The 14,687-nt window shown below is 45.0% G+C and overlaps 1 protein-coding gene across 4 annotated transcripts in view; it reads left to right on the forward strand.

The window, feature by feature from the left end:
* The window catches only part of EVC2 (EvC ciliary complex subunit 2), a 168,353-nt gene extending 154,506 nt beyond the window's left edge, over positions 1-13,847 (forward strand). For all 4 annotated transcript variants that reach the window (XM_030563458.1, XM_030563460.1, XM_030563459.1 and 1 more), the window contains 3 exons: positions 2,742-2,938; positions 9,525-9,626; positions 10,152-13,847. In XM_030563458.1, coding sequence (XP_030419318.1) covers positions 2,742-2,938; positions 9,525-9,626; positions 10,152-10,422 — 570 coding nt within the window. In that variant the 3' untranslated portion in view covers positions 10,423-13,847. The remainder of the gene's footprint in view (positions 1-2,741; positions 2,939-9,524; positions 9,627-10,151) is intronic.
* Positions 13,848-14,687: the final 840 nt, after the last annotated feature.

Below are 14,687 nucleotides of genomic sequence, written 5' to 3' on the forward strand. Positions count from 1 at the left end.
ATAAATATGGAGAGTGTCGTTCTTATGATAGAAATGCTTACTCTGCAAAACCTTCGTTTTTTGAGAATCCTAACAATAATCAGACTCTGGATTTGCCTGATCTCTTCTGCAAATTCATTCTATACCACCGTACAAAATTCCTGTTTGGGAAGAGTGAGAGTTCTAACAGCAGCTGTAACATTTTGAATCCTCTCTGGACAAAGAAATTGATTTTGGCTGTTTTCCTGTTCTTTATTCACTTGTTCCTGGGGATTTCTTGTGCCTGTGACCTGGCCTTGGTGCTAATCTCCCGCATCTGCTACACACAGGCTGGTAAACAGTTCAGAAGTGCTGCTGGCTTTCTGAGGGTCCCGGGGGATTATCACAGGAGTGCTTGTGCTAGTGGTGGGTCATTTAGAACAGCTATAACTGATGGGACCTGGCCCAGCGTAACTATGACAGATCTACTGAGAGCAGATAGAGGAGCTGAATAGGATCGAGAGAGGGAATGGCAGTTAATAATTGTTAGAACTGCGGCCCTATTGTTTATGTAGCGCATTATAGCGACATTTACACTGTAGGATATTCCCTGAACACATGGTATTGCCTGCTCCCCATCCTCGCTAGCTCCTGTCATAGAGTCTAATGTAGCATCCTTTGTGGTGTTCGTTTAATTTGTTATTTTCATCTAGCCTCAGGTTTTCACAGTGCTATAGATCTTTGTACTGAAATACACAGGAGCACTGTAGAAATTATCAGGTGGGTGCTGGAGTTTTCACAGCTGGACCGGACACACAGAGCGCTCTTGGCACCCAAGAAGAAGTGGGAAGTGAAGTTTGTTTGTTTGCAGTGTCCAAGAGGCGACTGAGTATTTTTGATTTTTTTTTCCCACTTTGAACAGGAACAGAGATTATTTGAAATTTGAGGGAATGGAGGTTTGAATTCTGTGTTCCCATCACCAGAAGCCCTTGGCAGCAGCAGCATGCTCTTGTTGGCAGCCTGTCCAAACATCTGCCCTTACACAGAAACAGTGGATACGCTCACAAGCTTAATGAAATGAAAAGCAGTGAAATACTTAACATTGAAATTGTCATCATTAGGCATCAGAGTTAAGAAGCCCTTTTGAGATGAATGGCAGTCATTCACTGTTTTCTTCTAGCAATTGCTCCATGCTGTCTGCAGATTGAGGAATATGCAGAGTTGTGCATTCCATTCCCATTTTGAAGGTTTTCTTTTCCACAATAAGGGCTAGAGTCTTAATTTTTTTTCAGTGAAAGCTTAAGACTCTAGAGCACAGTTACATAGTAATTTCCAACAAATAGGCATTGTGCACCCATTTACGTGGCTGCATAATGACTTCTTAATTCACAGAATCAGGTTGGCTATAATCCTGAAGTTCCAGTGTCCAGCATGAAGTGAAAGATCTTCATGCACACACTGGTCCGTGGTGGAAGTGATGAAGCAAGTGATAATATCACTGGTTTCTAAAGCTATTGACTTTAAAATGATTTTCATTTAATTGTTTTTCATAGAATCTAGAATATCAAGGTTGGAAGGGAACTCAGGAGGTCATCTAGTCCAACCCCCTGCTCAAAGCAGGACCAATTCCCAACTAAATCATCTCATCCAGGGCTTTGTCAAGCCTGACCTTAAAAACCTCTAAGGAAGGAGATTCCACCACCTCCCTAGGTAACCCATTCCAGTGCTTCACCACCCTCCTAGTGAAATAGTGTTTCCTAATATCCAACCTAAACCTCCCCCACTGCAACTTGAGACCATTATTCCTTGTTCTGTCATCTGCCACCACTGAGAACAGTCTAGATCCATTCTCTTTGGAACCCCCCTTCAGGTAGTTGAAAGCAGCTATCAAATCCCCCCTCACTCTTCTCTTCTGCAGACTAAACAATCCCAGGTCCCAGGTCAGCCTCTCCTCATAAGTCACGTACTCCAGCCCCCTAATCATTTTTGTTGCCCTCCGCTGGACTCTCTCCAATTTTTCCACATCCTTCTTGTGTTGTGGGGCCCAAAACTGGACACAGTACTCCAGATGAGGCCTCACCAATGTCGAATAGAGGGGAATGATCACATCCCTCGATCTGCTGGCAGTGCCCCTACTTATACAGCCCAAAATGCCATGTGCCTTCTTGGCAACAAGGGCACACTGTCAACTCATACTTCCTCCAATTTTGTAATGTTTCAAATTAAAAGTTACTGATCATTTATTTTGTTGTAGTGCTGTGTGATGGGGAGGTCTGCCCCTTAAGGATAGTAGTGTCTAGTGGTCAGTCCACTCTGTCATGTGGCATGGCCCTTTAAGGATACAAGAGAGGGAGAGAGAGAGAGAGAGAGACATAAGGGGGATAGAGCTAGAGGGAAAGTGTCTCTAGGAATGAATAGTGTTTGGAGAAGAGATCTTGTTACTGTCCCTTTAAGGCCCCAAGGCCAGGATCCTTGCAGAGAAGATGGGGCAGAGCTCCCCTCTCACCCAGATAATAGAAAAATGAGCTGGGAGACGGGGGCCAGTATAAATGCTGCCTCCTCTCTCAGAAGCAAGGTGGATAGGGGTATATGTTAGAATGGTAAATAAACCGGACCCTGCAAAGAGGAGTTGAATTAACCTGGTCTGCATAATTGAAAAGATCCAAAGAGTGCTGAATACAATGTACCTGCAGGGCATAACAGGCCCATAATAGCATATACCGGAGAGGCACGCCTCCATGGTATGCTGAACGTGTCTGAACTTTTATCATTGATTCCTCTAGGAGCTCCGATTGGCAGCTTATTTAACCAAACTGACAATGGTACCGGTGAGGATGTTGCACAAACTGCTGAACTTACTGCTGCCTTCGAGTTCACAGACTGAGCTTCTTTCTGTTCTGGATTCAATCAGTGACAGATATTCAGACAGTGTTATTGAAAGTGACATAAGTGTGGAGGAAGCTGACAGCTGTAGAAAGAGGTAAGTGTGCATCAGTTTATAGCTGAAATTCCAACTTGAGGATATTACTTTAAGGGAATATAGTTCCATTGGACAGACAGGAGCAGTAGTCAAGCAAATGAATGGGTTTTCCTGCTGAAATGTTATTCCTGAGGGGGAATAAATCATTTGATAACTTTTTGATAGTTACAAATATCTTAACTACAATCTGACTTTAACAGAGGAAAAATGTGATCTGTATTATTCCGAGATGTAACAACTCTTTCTTTGCTTTTAAATATTCTTCCTCCATTTTCTTATTTGCTACATTTTCTATTGATGTATTTTATTGGTTTTAATTTGCATTTACTTATCTATACATTCTTTTTACCATTTATTTTAATAATATTTATACTAAGTATAGCAGGCTGCAGGTGTTATAAACTGTTGCTGTGACGCACCGAAGTAGGCAGTATATGGAGTAAAAAAATCTGTAATTACAGTCAAACCTCAGAGTTACGGACGCCCAGGAATGGAGGTTGTTCGTAACTCTGAACAAGACGTCATGGGATGCTCCTCGGAGTAGACTGCTCACAGCTTTTCAGTGGCTGCCCGGCGACTGAGGGTGGGGACAGGCAGCTGGTTCTAGACCCCTGTGTGCAACGGTGATGAGTGAGGCACCTTGGGGTGCTGCAGTGTCAGTGGGTGCACAGTGCAGGCTGTGGCCCTTTAAAATTGAGCTGCTCCTCCAGAGCGCAGGATCCAGGCAGGAGCTTGGGCTCCAGTTCCAGCAACTTACACTCCAGGCCAGGTTTCAGTAGCAGCTTGGGAAGTTTCTTTCCCTGGGCTCTGAGCTTACAAACTTGTCCCCTTCCCAGCCTGGGGCAGGGAGAGGAGAAAACAGCATTCACTACCTCCTGCCTGTAAGTGGCTGCCCCATATTGCGGGGAGTAGGGGGTGGGGGTGGGGACAGGTAGCCAGATGTGCCTACCTTTAAGATGCAATACAGGCACAGTACAGTATTTGCTGGCTTGTTTGTTTTGAGGTTTTTTGTCTCTGCTGCTGCCTGATAGCTTACTTCTGGTTCCCCATGGTGTCCGGTTGACCAATCAGTCCATAACTCTGGTGTTTGTATCTTTGAGGTTCTACTATAGTCCTTTCTAAAGTTCTTCATTTATTTTAAATATATGCGACCTTTGTGTGTAACAGGAAATAAAATGTAAACTAAGCAATAAATTGCAGTTTACACTCACAATTGTAAAAAAGCACTAAACACAGAAGCTCAAATCTGAATCTTTACAAATATATAGGTATGTGTGGCTTTAGATCCAGACATGATCATAAGACTCTGGTCTTCTGTGTTTGAACAAAAACCAGAAGGAGCTAAATTTTCAGTTCAGTTGCAGAGATGAAAACTCACAAGAACAGCTGTGCTTAAAAAATTTCAGCCCAGGATGATCGTGATCTCATGAGAGGAGTTAACCTAGCTAGATTTCCACTGTTTTGGTCTGTAAAAATCTTTCGAAATCAACTGTCTCATAAGATCACTGTCATTTTGGTCATATAGAAACCCAGCTTTAGCTATCAATTCCCCTTTTAAGTCCTTGCAAGAAACGCCATAGATCCATCCCTGGCCAGCCTTTCATCAGGTTGGACAGAACGAAGTGTGTGGTTCTCCCTGAATCCTATAGGATAATATAAACACACTACATAGTTGGCAGCACTGCCTTAGGCTTTGCAGAAATCTTTAAAGTATGCACAGAGCATACTCAATAACCAACTGTTAATTGCTCATAACTTTTCTATTTTAGGCCCCCGTCTCCAAAAAAGTCCATGTAAACAAATTCGTGTGTCCCACCTGAGTCCCATTCAAGCATGCTTATGCAGATGCTTTTGCAATATAGAGACCTTAATTTTTTCTTTAAGTGCTTGCTCATGTCGATTCCATTCTAGATGCATGTGCACCCACTTGCACAGTCATCAGAGATTTTTGCTTTAACAGTATCTGTAGGGTCGGCTGTGACGTCATCTTGAGTGCTGCACTTGTGCACTGGTATATTAGGCGCCACCGACCCAACGCCCTCTCAGTTCCTACTTATTGCCCGTGACTGGCAGTGCAAGTGCATTAGCGGTTATTTACAGCCCATTGTCTATCTCAGTGCTTCTCAAACTTTTGTACTGGTGACTCCTTTCACATAGCAAACCTCTGAGTGTGACCCCCCTAATAAATTAAAAATACTTTTTTATATATTTAACACCATTATAAATGCTGGAGGCAAAGCGAGGGGCTTGGGGTGGAGGCTGACAGCTTGCGACCCCTCAGGTAATAACCTCATGACCTCCTGAGGGTTCCCAACCCCCAGTTTGAGAACCCCTGGTCTGTCTTGTTTGTTTACAGTTTGTAGATACTTAGTTAGCTATTAAGTTAACTGTTAGATTAGTTCAGCAATTAGAGTCCAGATGGGACTTCGCCCTGGAGTGGGGCTTGCCCCATTCCCCAGGCTTCAAACCATGTTCATCATGCAACAGGCCGATGCCTATCAGTAATGCCCACGACAGCTCTGTGAAGTGCTTGGGTGAGTCCCAGAGGAAGACAAGTGCAGAATCTGAAAGAACTTTTGCCCTACAACTCAGAAGGGTCAGGATATCCGCTTGAGGGCTCTCCTCATGGAGGCTGCGCATCATTCAGCATCAGAGCCCTCCCACTCGGACCCTGCGCCTAGCACCTTGGCATCCGCCCAGTACCATTTCCCCTCGCCAGTGCCTAAGAAGCTGCAAAAAACAAAAGACCTCCCCCTGCCACCGCCCCCAGCACCAGAAGGAGAAGGGGCTTCTGACAAAGGACCTATGTCAGGCTCTGTGCCCGTCCTGGAGCTTAACGAGGGTACCACTGCAATCTGACCCCCTAGCCTGCCAGGTATCCGATTCCTGGGAGTGGAAAGGGACCCTTGCTTCTCCTGGAGCCTTGTTGCCCAAAGTGTCCCTGGTGGCTAAAGATCAAGCAGGCTAGCTGGCACCACAGATGCCATACCAGGCGCCAGATTCGGCTAAGACCCCAACACTTAAGGGCAAGCCAATCATAGGACTGCCCCATAGGGCAGTGGAGCATCCTTGGTCCCCAGACCTCAGACGTGAATCCCCATCTCCACATCCTAGGACCCTGGCACCACACACCTCAGTCTCCGGTCAGAAGACCCAGGTCCCTGACGCCGTGTTCTCCCCCTGCGAGGCATGGGACACCAGAGTCAAGGAACAAGTCTCTGTATCTCCAGTACCGGCGAGTTTCTAGCCTAAGATCACTGCAGTGCGGGTCACCATCATGGTCTCCCAGACATCAGTGCCCAAAGGGGCAGGACCACTCCTGTTCATGGCTGGTCTCCACCTCTCGGATACCGCTCACAGGCAGGCACCGATCCTCACCTCGCTGGTCACCAACCAGCAGACTCAGGTCTCTACGGCTCTGCCATGATCACCAGAAGAGCAATGGTCCAAGTCAGACCAGCAGTTCATCCCCTCACTAGGAGGGGTTGATTCACTGGAAAGCCGGCACGCAGCCTGCAGCGGCAGACTGGCAGCAGGGACAGCGGCTCAATGGCCACACTGGAACCAGTGGGGCATGCCCATGATGCCAACCCCGTATTTCCCCCGTTCTTCCCTTGCCACCTCAGCAAACCGCCTCCAGCACTTCTGGCACCAGAGTCAGAACACAGTACTGAATGTGACACGGGGGTAGCACAGCAGATTACAATGCCTAAGGAGCCGCCCCCTTGGAGACGGAAGGGGAACATGCCCCTCCCCCAGCCGTGCAATCGTCATAGTAGTCTCTGGACGAAGTGGTGGCAGGCCCACTGATGACTTCAAGGAGCACCAGGTGCTCCTTATATGAGTGGCTACCCATTGGAAGTTAAAAATTGAGTTGGTGAAGGGGTTTGGTGAAGGAGTCTGATGACCTCTTTAATGTTATATCCTCCAGTACCCTGTCCTGGGTCACGCTGCCCATCCACCCAGGGGTCCTTAAGATAGCCAAATTGCTGTGGCAGAACCCCCTCTTCCATTCAGCCTACCTCTAAGAAGGCGGAAGAGAAGTATTACATCCCTGCAAAAGGATTCAAATAGCTGTATACACACCCTCCAGCGGTGTTACTGGTCGTGTTTGCTGTTAATGAAAGGGACAGGCAGGGACAAGTCAGTGGCACACCAAGAGACTGGACTTATTTGTCAGAAAGATTTACTTGATGGGCAGCTTGCAATTTTGGGTGTCTAACCACCAGGCCCTCTTAGGCAGATACATTTTTAATCCATGGGACTCCCTTAGCAAATTCAAGGAGGCCCTCCCACAGGACCGAGTCCAGGAGTTCGCCACTTTTGTTGAAGAGGGCAAAGCAGTGGTGAGAGGCCCTCCAGATGGCCTGGGATGCTACAGACTCGGCAGCCAGAATGGTCACTTCTGCGGTGGTCATGAAGCGCAACTCCTGGTTACAGTCCTCTGGGTTATCCCAGGAGATGTAGGCCACCATTAAGGGCCTCCCATTTGAGGGGGCAGGGCTCTTCTCCAAACTCAGGGACGCAAGACTCCACAGCCTTAAAGATTCCCAAGCAACCCTTCGTTCCTTGACCTTTCATACCCCTCTGCAGGCCAGGAAGTCATTCCATCCTCCACCTCTTCCATCTCCCCAGTCTAGGTTCTGGGGAACTCCTCGGCTGAGCACCTACAGGAAAAAGGATAGAGACAAGGCGTCAAAGTGGTGTTACCTGTTGTCTTTCCAGTCATCTGCTCAGCCTGGCCCTTCCAGGAACAAAGGAGGCCAGAAGCAGACATTTTGACCGTGCACATGTGGTCAATGCCCCAGTCACGTCCCAGGAACCACCCTCTACTCTTTCCTCAACCGCCTGTGCCCCTTCTGGTCAGCCTGGTTGCAGCTGACCTCAGACAGTTGGGTGCCTGACATAATATCTTTGGGTAACACCCTGCATTTCATGGCCGACCCTCCTTCCTACCGCTCTGCCTTGTCCCTCTTCAGGGATTCTTCTCAGTAGCAACTTCTCATTCAGGAGGTCGAGAACCTCCTGTGCCTGGGGGCTATGGAGGAGGTCCCTTGAGACATGAAAGGGAAAGGGTTCTACTCCCACTATTTCCTAATTCTGAAAACAAAAAGGAGGCCTTGGACCCATTGCCTCAACAAGTCACTCAAGAAGTTGAAGATTTGCATGGTCTCCCTGGCCTCCATCATCCCTTCCATGGATCCAGGAGACTGATATGCCACCCTCGACTTGAAGGATGCATATTTCCATTTTCCCAGGACACAGATGCTTCCTCTGTTTTATGTTGGGCCACTGCCATTTTCAATTCATGGCGCTGCCCTTTGGTCTCTCGTCAGCCCTGAGAGTGTTCACAAAGTGCATAGCACCAGTGGCCACTTACCTGAGGTGTCGAAGTGTTAAAATTTAGCCGTTCCTCAACGACTGGCTAATAAAGGGCCAGTCTTGGAATCAGGTGTGATTTACTCTACCTGTTGCGATCTGGAGCTGTTAATAAACGAGAAAGTCAACCTTAGTTCCAGTGCAATGCATAGAGTTCATTGGAGTGGTCCTCGACTCTACTCAGGCCAGAGCCTTCCTCCTCGACACCAAGTTCCGAGCCATGGTGGATCTGGCTGCGAGACCATGAACTATGAGCCCATCTCCGAGGATACTGCTTGTGAGTCACCTACAATGGAATTGGCATGAGCAGGCACTTGAAGAAAGAACAGTTATCTACCTTTTTGTAACTCTTGTTCTTCGAGATGTGTTGCTCATATCCATTCCATTACCCTACCCCTCTGTTGGTTGCCAGCAAGAAGGAGCTTAGAGGGAGTAGGGTCGGTGGTGCCTAATATACCAGATGAGCACAGCCCTTAAGGGAGTGCCACAGCCGATCCTACAGATACAGCTAAGGCAAAAATCTCCAATGACTGTGCACATGGGCGCATACACTAGGATGACCAGATAGCAAGTGTGAAAAATCAGAATAGGAGTGGGGGGTAATAGGTGCCTATATAAGAAAAAGCCCCAAATATCAGGACTTTCCCTATAAAATTGGGACATCTGGTCACCCTGACACACACATCTAAAATGGAATGGACAGAAGGAACACATCTTGAAGAATGTAATCTTCCCTCAGCCTTCCTGGTGGAGATTAATTTCTTCTCTGCACTGGCTCAGTTGTGCTGGTGGGTATGTTGTGAGAATGGAATCCAGGCTTTGCCCAGTCCATGGCCCTGCCCTCCCACTCTTTGTCCACCTGCACAGGAAGGGAGGTGGCAGATCCACAAAGACTAATGCAACCTAGACTATGGGAGTCAAACAGAAGATGCAGGAGGCAACTTACGCTACCTCACTCTCTTGCTGGGGAGCACAGGGTGAGCCAGGAACTCTCCCATAATAAATATTGTTGGGCAGGAAATTATAGCAAAAATAAATGAACATTCCTGCTGAATGTATTTAAGTTGTTATCAACATTAATTTTAATACCCAAAACCACATGGTGGTGGTGATTTTTTGTTTGTTTGTTTTTGGTGTTTTGTTTTGAAGGTGGAGGTGTAAAATTCAGGATTTTCTTTTGTTTCCCCTCCCCACCTTACTCCTTCAGGAAGCACCAAGGGTCATGGCAGGCATTAGAGAGCAAAGTAAGGCAGGATCTGATAAGCAAAGGCTTGGAGAAGATGCATTCTGCAAACAGGAGTAAAGAAAGGTAAAGAAAAAGTTAGTACTTGCTATGGGGGAAAATACAACTCCTTGTACCTCATATCTTCCAAGAGTCGTCCTTTTTGTGAGAAGTGTTTTAGAATTCATGAACATACTCACAAATGTATATCTTCTACCACTGTTGTCCTGGTTCTCAGAGTGCATGTGAATATGGCACTCATGTTTCATGAAGCATTGTGTACACTTACTGTGCAATAATATTAAAGTTCTTGCAAGGGAAATATTGATGCTCCACATGTTTTTCCCACTTGCCTCCTTGTACGTAACATTTGTTATAAGGCTGCTTACTGATTGGTTGCTATATTTCATACAGTGAAGTGGAAATTGGTTTGGGGTGGCTAAAATGATGCATACAGTGTGTCAATTTCTAAATATGGTTTACATTAGTCTCCCAAAGTACAACGAATATTTTTTTCCAAGATTTAACTGTACAGTCAAGCGAATCATTTTGTGCTGGATCTATTATTTTTATAAATCATTTTTTAAATTCAATTTCATTTTCTTAATATAGCCTGCTAAAGAAGAAGCAACTTGCACTCATGGAAAGAACATCATTCTCACCTCTCGGATGTTTGTCTAGACACCCTCCTGTGGAACATTTTGTCCAGCCTGATTCATTGAACACTGCTGCTGCAGAAGCCATTGAGCTATTAGACACAGGGGAGAAGATATTTCTGTTCCGTGATGAAAGGGATCCCATACTTGCTTTGCATAGTTCTCCAAGAAAAAAGAAAAAGAACTTCCTAAATTCCAAGAAGGCTGCATTGGCAAACATGGGCTAACGAGGGAGATAGCCATTCAGTGCATCAATTAGTGAGAGGAAGTTTATTTCCAAATAAGGATCATGAAAAAGGAGAAAATCATCTGAGTCACTGTTAAAAAAACAATTTTTGTAGAAGTTGCAATAGTTTGATTTTTGCATTGTAAATAATTTTTATTCTTACAACTGGATTTTGTGCTCGTCATCCAACAGTGCACAATCTATATCTATTAACTACACTGGATCCTCGCTAGAATGCAGGATTTGGGAGCCATGCATAGTATTGTGTTAATGTGGGGACCACATTAAAATGAATTGCAATTAAAGTAATTAAATTTGGGATCCATTGCCACGTCCATGTTGTATGTGAATTTGTGCTATATAGACGCGCATTCTAGCAAGAATCTCATGTATTGTTTTTAGTGCACACGAGCAGTAGGTGAATTTGTGTCATACTCTGTGATACACATTACATAACTAAGGGCAGGATGTAGTCCTCATATAATTCATTGTACCAGGTTTGTACTCTCAGTGTAGGTGCAGTGTGCCTAGCCATTTGATAGCATTGTCTTCAGCCAAGTGAAGAGCTGGTAGCTCGCCGTCAGCGGGCACTTGTCAAGGATATGCAACATAGTCTGAAGTTGACCGCATCTATGTCGTGGGCCATTAGTGAAACCCCATTTGAAGAGATTGGTCACACAATTGCCCTGTCCTGTTTGAAATCAGTTCAGGAAAGCCCACACATGCTTTGGCAGGTCAGATGGTTGGGTCGGTGACGAGAGAGTGATTAATGACTATCATTGCTGACCACTCATTACACCAAGCAGATTCCACCATCATGTCCTGTGGTGGTATAAGTGACCCTAATGAATATCTGAAGCCAAGTGAAGTAAGCAGCTGGTTGAAGAGGTCTGAGTACAGAGGCAAGTCACATTTCTCACGGATGTTGGCCAGGAGCATGATGGAGACCCCCTCATGGCAAATATGGGGCAGAGCTATGTTACTAAGTATTGGCAGCCATGGCAACGGAGTTGCACATAACATCCTGCTAACTGTGCATAGCTTTGTTAAGCTCTACATTGACCAGCCTCGTGTAAGATAAGCGACAGGAGCACAGTATTCTGCTGTTGAATACTGATTTGACTGTTTGCTATATTTTTATTATTGTTTATATGTCATGGTAAATTATGTGAAATCAACCCCTGATTAATTATTGAAGGATACAGTACTAAATACAGATAAGGATGAGGAAAAACTGTATACCAAATAACTGTGGTAATTATTAATAAATAGTTAGTTAATAACCACTATAAATTGGGTTTTATTTTTGCAAACTGCTTCCTAAAGTTACAGCTAGTGGACTAGATCCTCCAAACACTTATGCATGTGCTTAATTTTGCTCACCAGAGTAGTTACATTGGCTTCAGTTTCCCACCAGCTTCCCCAAACTTGATGGTGAGTTTGGCTCAGGTATAAGTGTTCGTGGAATCTGACCCAATCTTTGTACTAGTGGAGCAACAATATCGTATCTGCTCACAGGCAAAAGCGGAAAATGGGAGTTATGTTATTTCACTAAGGCATTAGTGATCACAGTGTTACCAACTATAATGGTGTTGACCTCTCATGAGTGCCCCCTTTCTCTGGCCAATGTACTTGTAATCACAGTTCTTTTTCATGGTGCGGCATCCACCTCTTGTGAGGGCCCCCTTTGGTTAGTTGAGTGTGAGCCTGCTTTTGTTTTTTGGTGTTACATCAGGGTGGCACCCATCTCTAGCAAGCATCCTGTCCTCCCCCCCCCCCCAGCTGATGTTCTTTCAGCCGAGCCTCTCACACTGTCCCCCCTTCTGGGATATACTGTCCCAAGTTCTTATCACAGCCCTGGTATGGGGCCAAAGCCCTTAGGCTTCCTCTCAGAGGCACTGCCTTCTTTGACTGCCAGACGGGGCCCATCTCAGTACCCTCGGCTAGTGTCCTTTCAGCAGCCTACCCAGGTCCCAGTCTGCAACTAGACCAGCAGGGCCCATTTTGGTACCCTCGTTTGGACTGGCCAGGTTCTGTGCTCAGTCCCCCAGGCTCAGCCTGCCCACACTGACGTTTTCATGGTCCTGCTGCTGTTGTATTCAGCTAGCCAGGCACCTGGTCTTTGGCAGCCTTCCCTGGGCTCTGTTCTGTCTGGTGAGCTCTCTGCAGTGAGCTGTGCACGGTTAATCTGGCCAGTCAGATATCCGGTCATCCCTCTTTGAGTTCCACTCAGCAACTGAAGGCTCTGCTCTGATGCTTGCCTTTTATCTGGCCCTTCTGGCCCCTAATTGGTTGTTCCAGCAGCCCCTCTGATTGGCTGCTCCTCTGCTTCCACTCTAGGCTTCCTGGAGGATTTCTTGCTGCACAATTTTGGAGCAGGTTGACGCAGGGCTGCAAGGCTTGCAGCCAGGGGGCCTCTGGACCTAGTCCACCATGCCACACCAACTCTCATAACTGTAGGTGTTTTCTGAAAGCACTAGCTCCTGAATTCAAGTGAATCATAAGAACCTGTTCATTATTTAAAAAATAAGTTTTTAGCCCTCATAAATGGGAAGGCAGGGGGCTTGAAAACATGAACCCTAGAGGCACTGACACCAGAGGGCAAATAAAAGGAACCCCAAATTTATTATTTTAAAAATCTCATGATGTTTAAGACAATCATGATTTTTAGAGCATAACTCATCATTTTTGAATGCCCAAGTTTGGCAATATTATGATCAAATACCCTGAAGCTGTTCTTATGTTAGTGCTGTATATTTTTATGTAAACAAGATGTTCATTTCCTTTGGGAAAGTAAACACTAATTGTATTTGTTTCTATAATTGATCATAAAATGGCAGAATTGCATTTATTCTGAACCTAAGTGGAAAAGTCACTTCTCTTTATAAAGTTAGGGACTTTATTGTACAGTAAAGAACCATTAACATTTTTCAGCTACTAACACAGTTCTTGATCATGTGGATTAATTAGCATCACATCCTGAAAATCCAATATCCATTCTCAGCCTGTTCTTTATTATCCTCACTGAGTCAAAAGTGAATAAGGTTGTACCATGGTAGAAAAAGCCTTTCTCAAGTAACGATTGGGTTTGATCCATTCAATTTACATCGTTCCTGGATAGATTACAGCCCTAATCCTGCTCTTATATGTAGCACCTATAGGCAATAGAACCCATGGAGTAAGCACATGATATCAGCGTGGTGGCTAGTTATAAAAGGGATTTAGTATAACGAACTGATTAATGTGGATATTATGTTTTGTGTGAGGCTTGGGTTGGGTGTTGGAATTAAATTCCCTTTTATTTGTTTAGATTTATACAAAGTTAAATCGTTGAAAGCCTGTTATTGAACTGATAACGCTGGTCTACAATTTTTGAGAAGTCGTCTGCTTCAGAGATTAAATGTGATATTTATTATGTATTTTGATGTGCTGAATTCAAATATGACAATTAAAACAACTGATTGGCTACTGTTTTTAAGATATTTAAGTTTTTACATTTTATGTCTATGTATATTGTGTAGATAGTAGAGTTTTAATCATAAATTGTAAACCTAGGTCTTTTCATGTGTTTATGGTTGCTTTACATGATAATATTTCACCTGTCCTGTTTATGTAACACTTTAAAAATCAGCAAAAGCGTTATATAAATAAAATTTCTTATGAAACAAAAGGCAAAAAATGATTATGTACATAGTTTAGTCCTATTCAGTGTCTACTCGGCGCTTCTTGGCTTGTCTCTTGTATTCATTAAATGGAGCATCTCTTGTCACTGTCCAGCAATAGTCTGCAAGCATTGATGGGCTCCATTTGCCCTGATAGCCTGCCAGGAGATTCCACTGCTGTAGTCTGGAGCCCAACAGCTCTGCCTTACTCTTGGGTAGTTCCAAATCCCTGACAAGGTCATTCAGTTTACCTTGTGTTATGAGGTGTGGTTCAGAGGAGGAGGATGGGAGAAAATGTGGGTCCTGTGACATTGATGGTTCAGGACCAGAAGTTTCATCCTCTTCCTCTTCCTCGTCTGACTCAAGTGAGAATGATTCTGGTGCATCAGGAACCGGCAGTCCTTCTCCATGGGGTACTGGGCATATAGCTGATGGAATGTTTGGATAATGCACAGTCTACTTTTTCTTTTTTGACACACCTTTCCCAACTGGAGGCACCATGCAGAAGTAACGTTGCTGGTATGATCTGTTGGCTTTCTCCAAATCATTGGCACTGCAAAAGGCATAGATTTCCTTTTCCTGTTCAACCACTGGTGAAGATTTG

Source organism: Gopherus evgoodei, chromosome 5, assembly GCF_007399415.2.
Source record: "Gopherus evgoodei ecotype Sinaloan lineage chromosome 5, rGopEvg1_v1.p, whole genome shotgun sequence".
NCBI lineage: Eukaryota > Metazoa > Chordata > Testudines > Testudinidae > Gopherus > Gopherus evgoodei.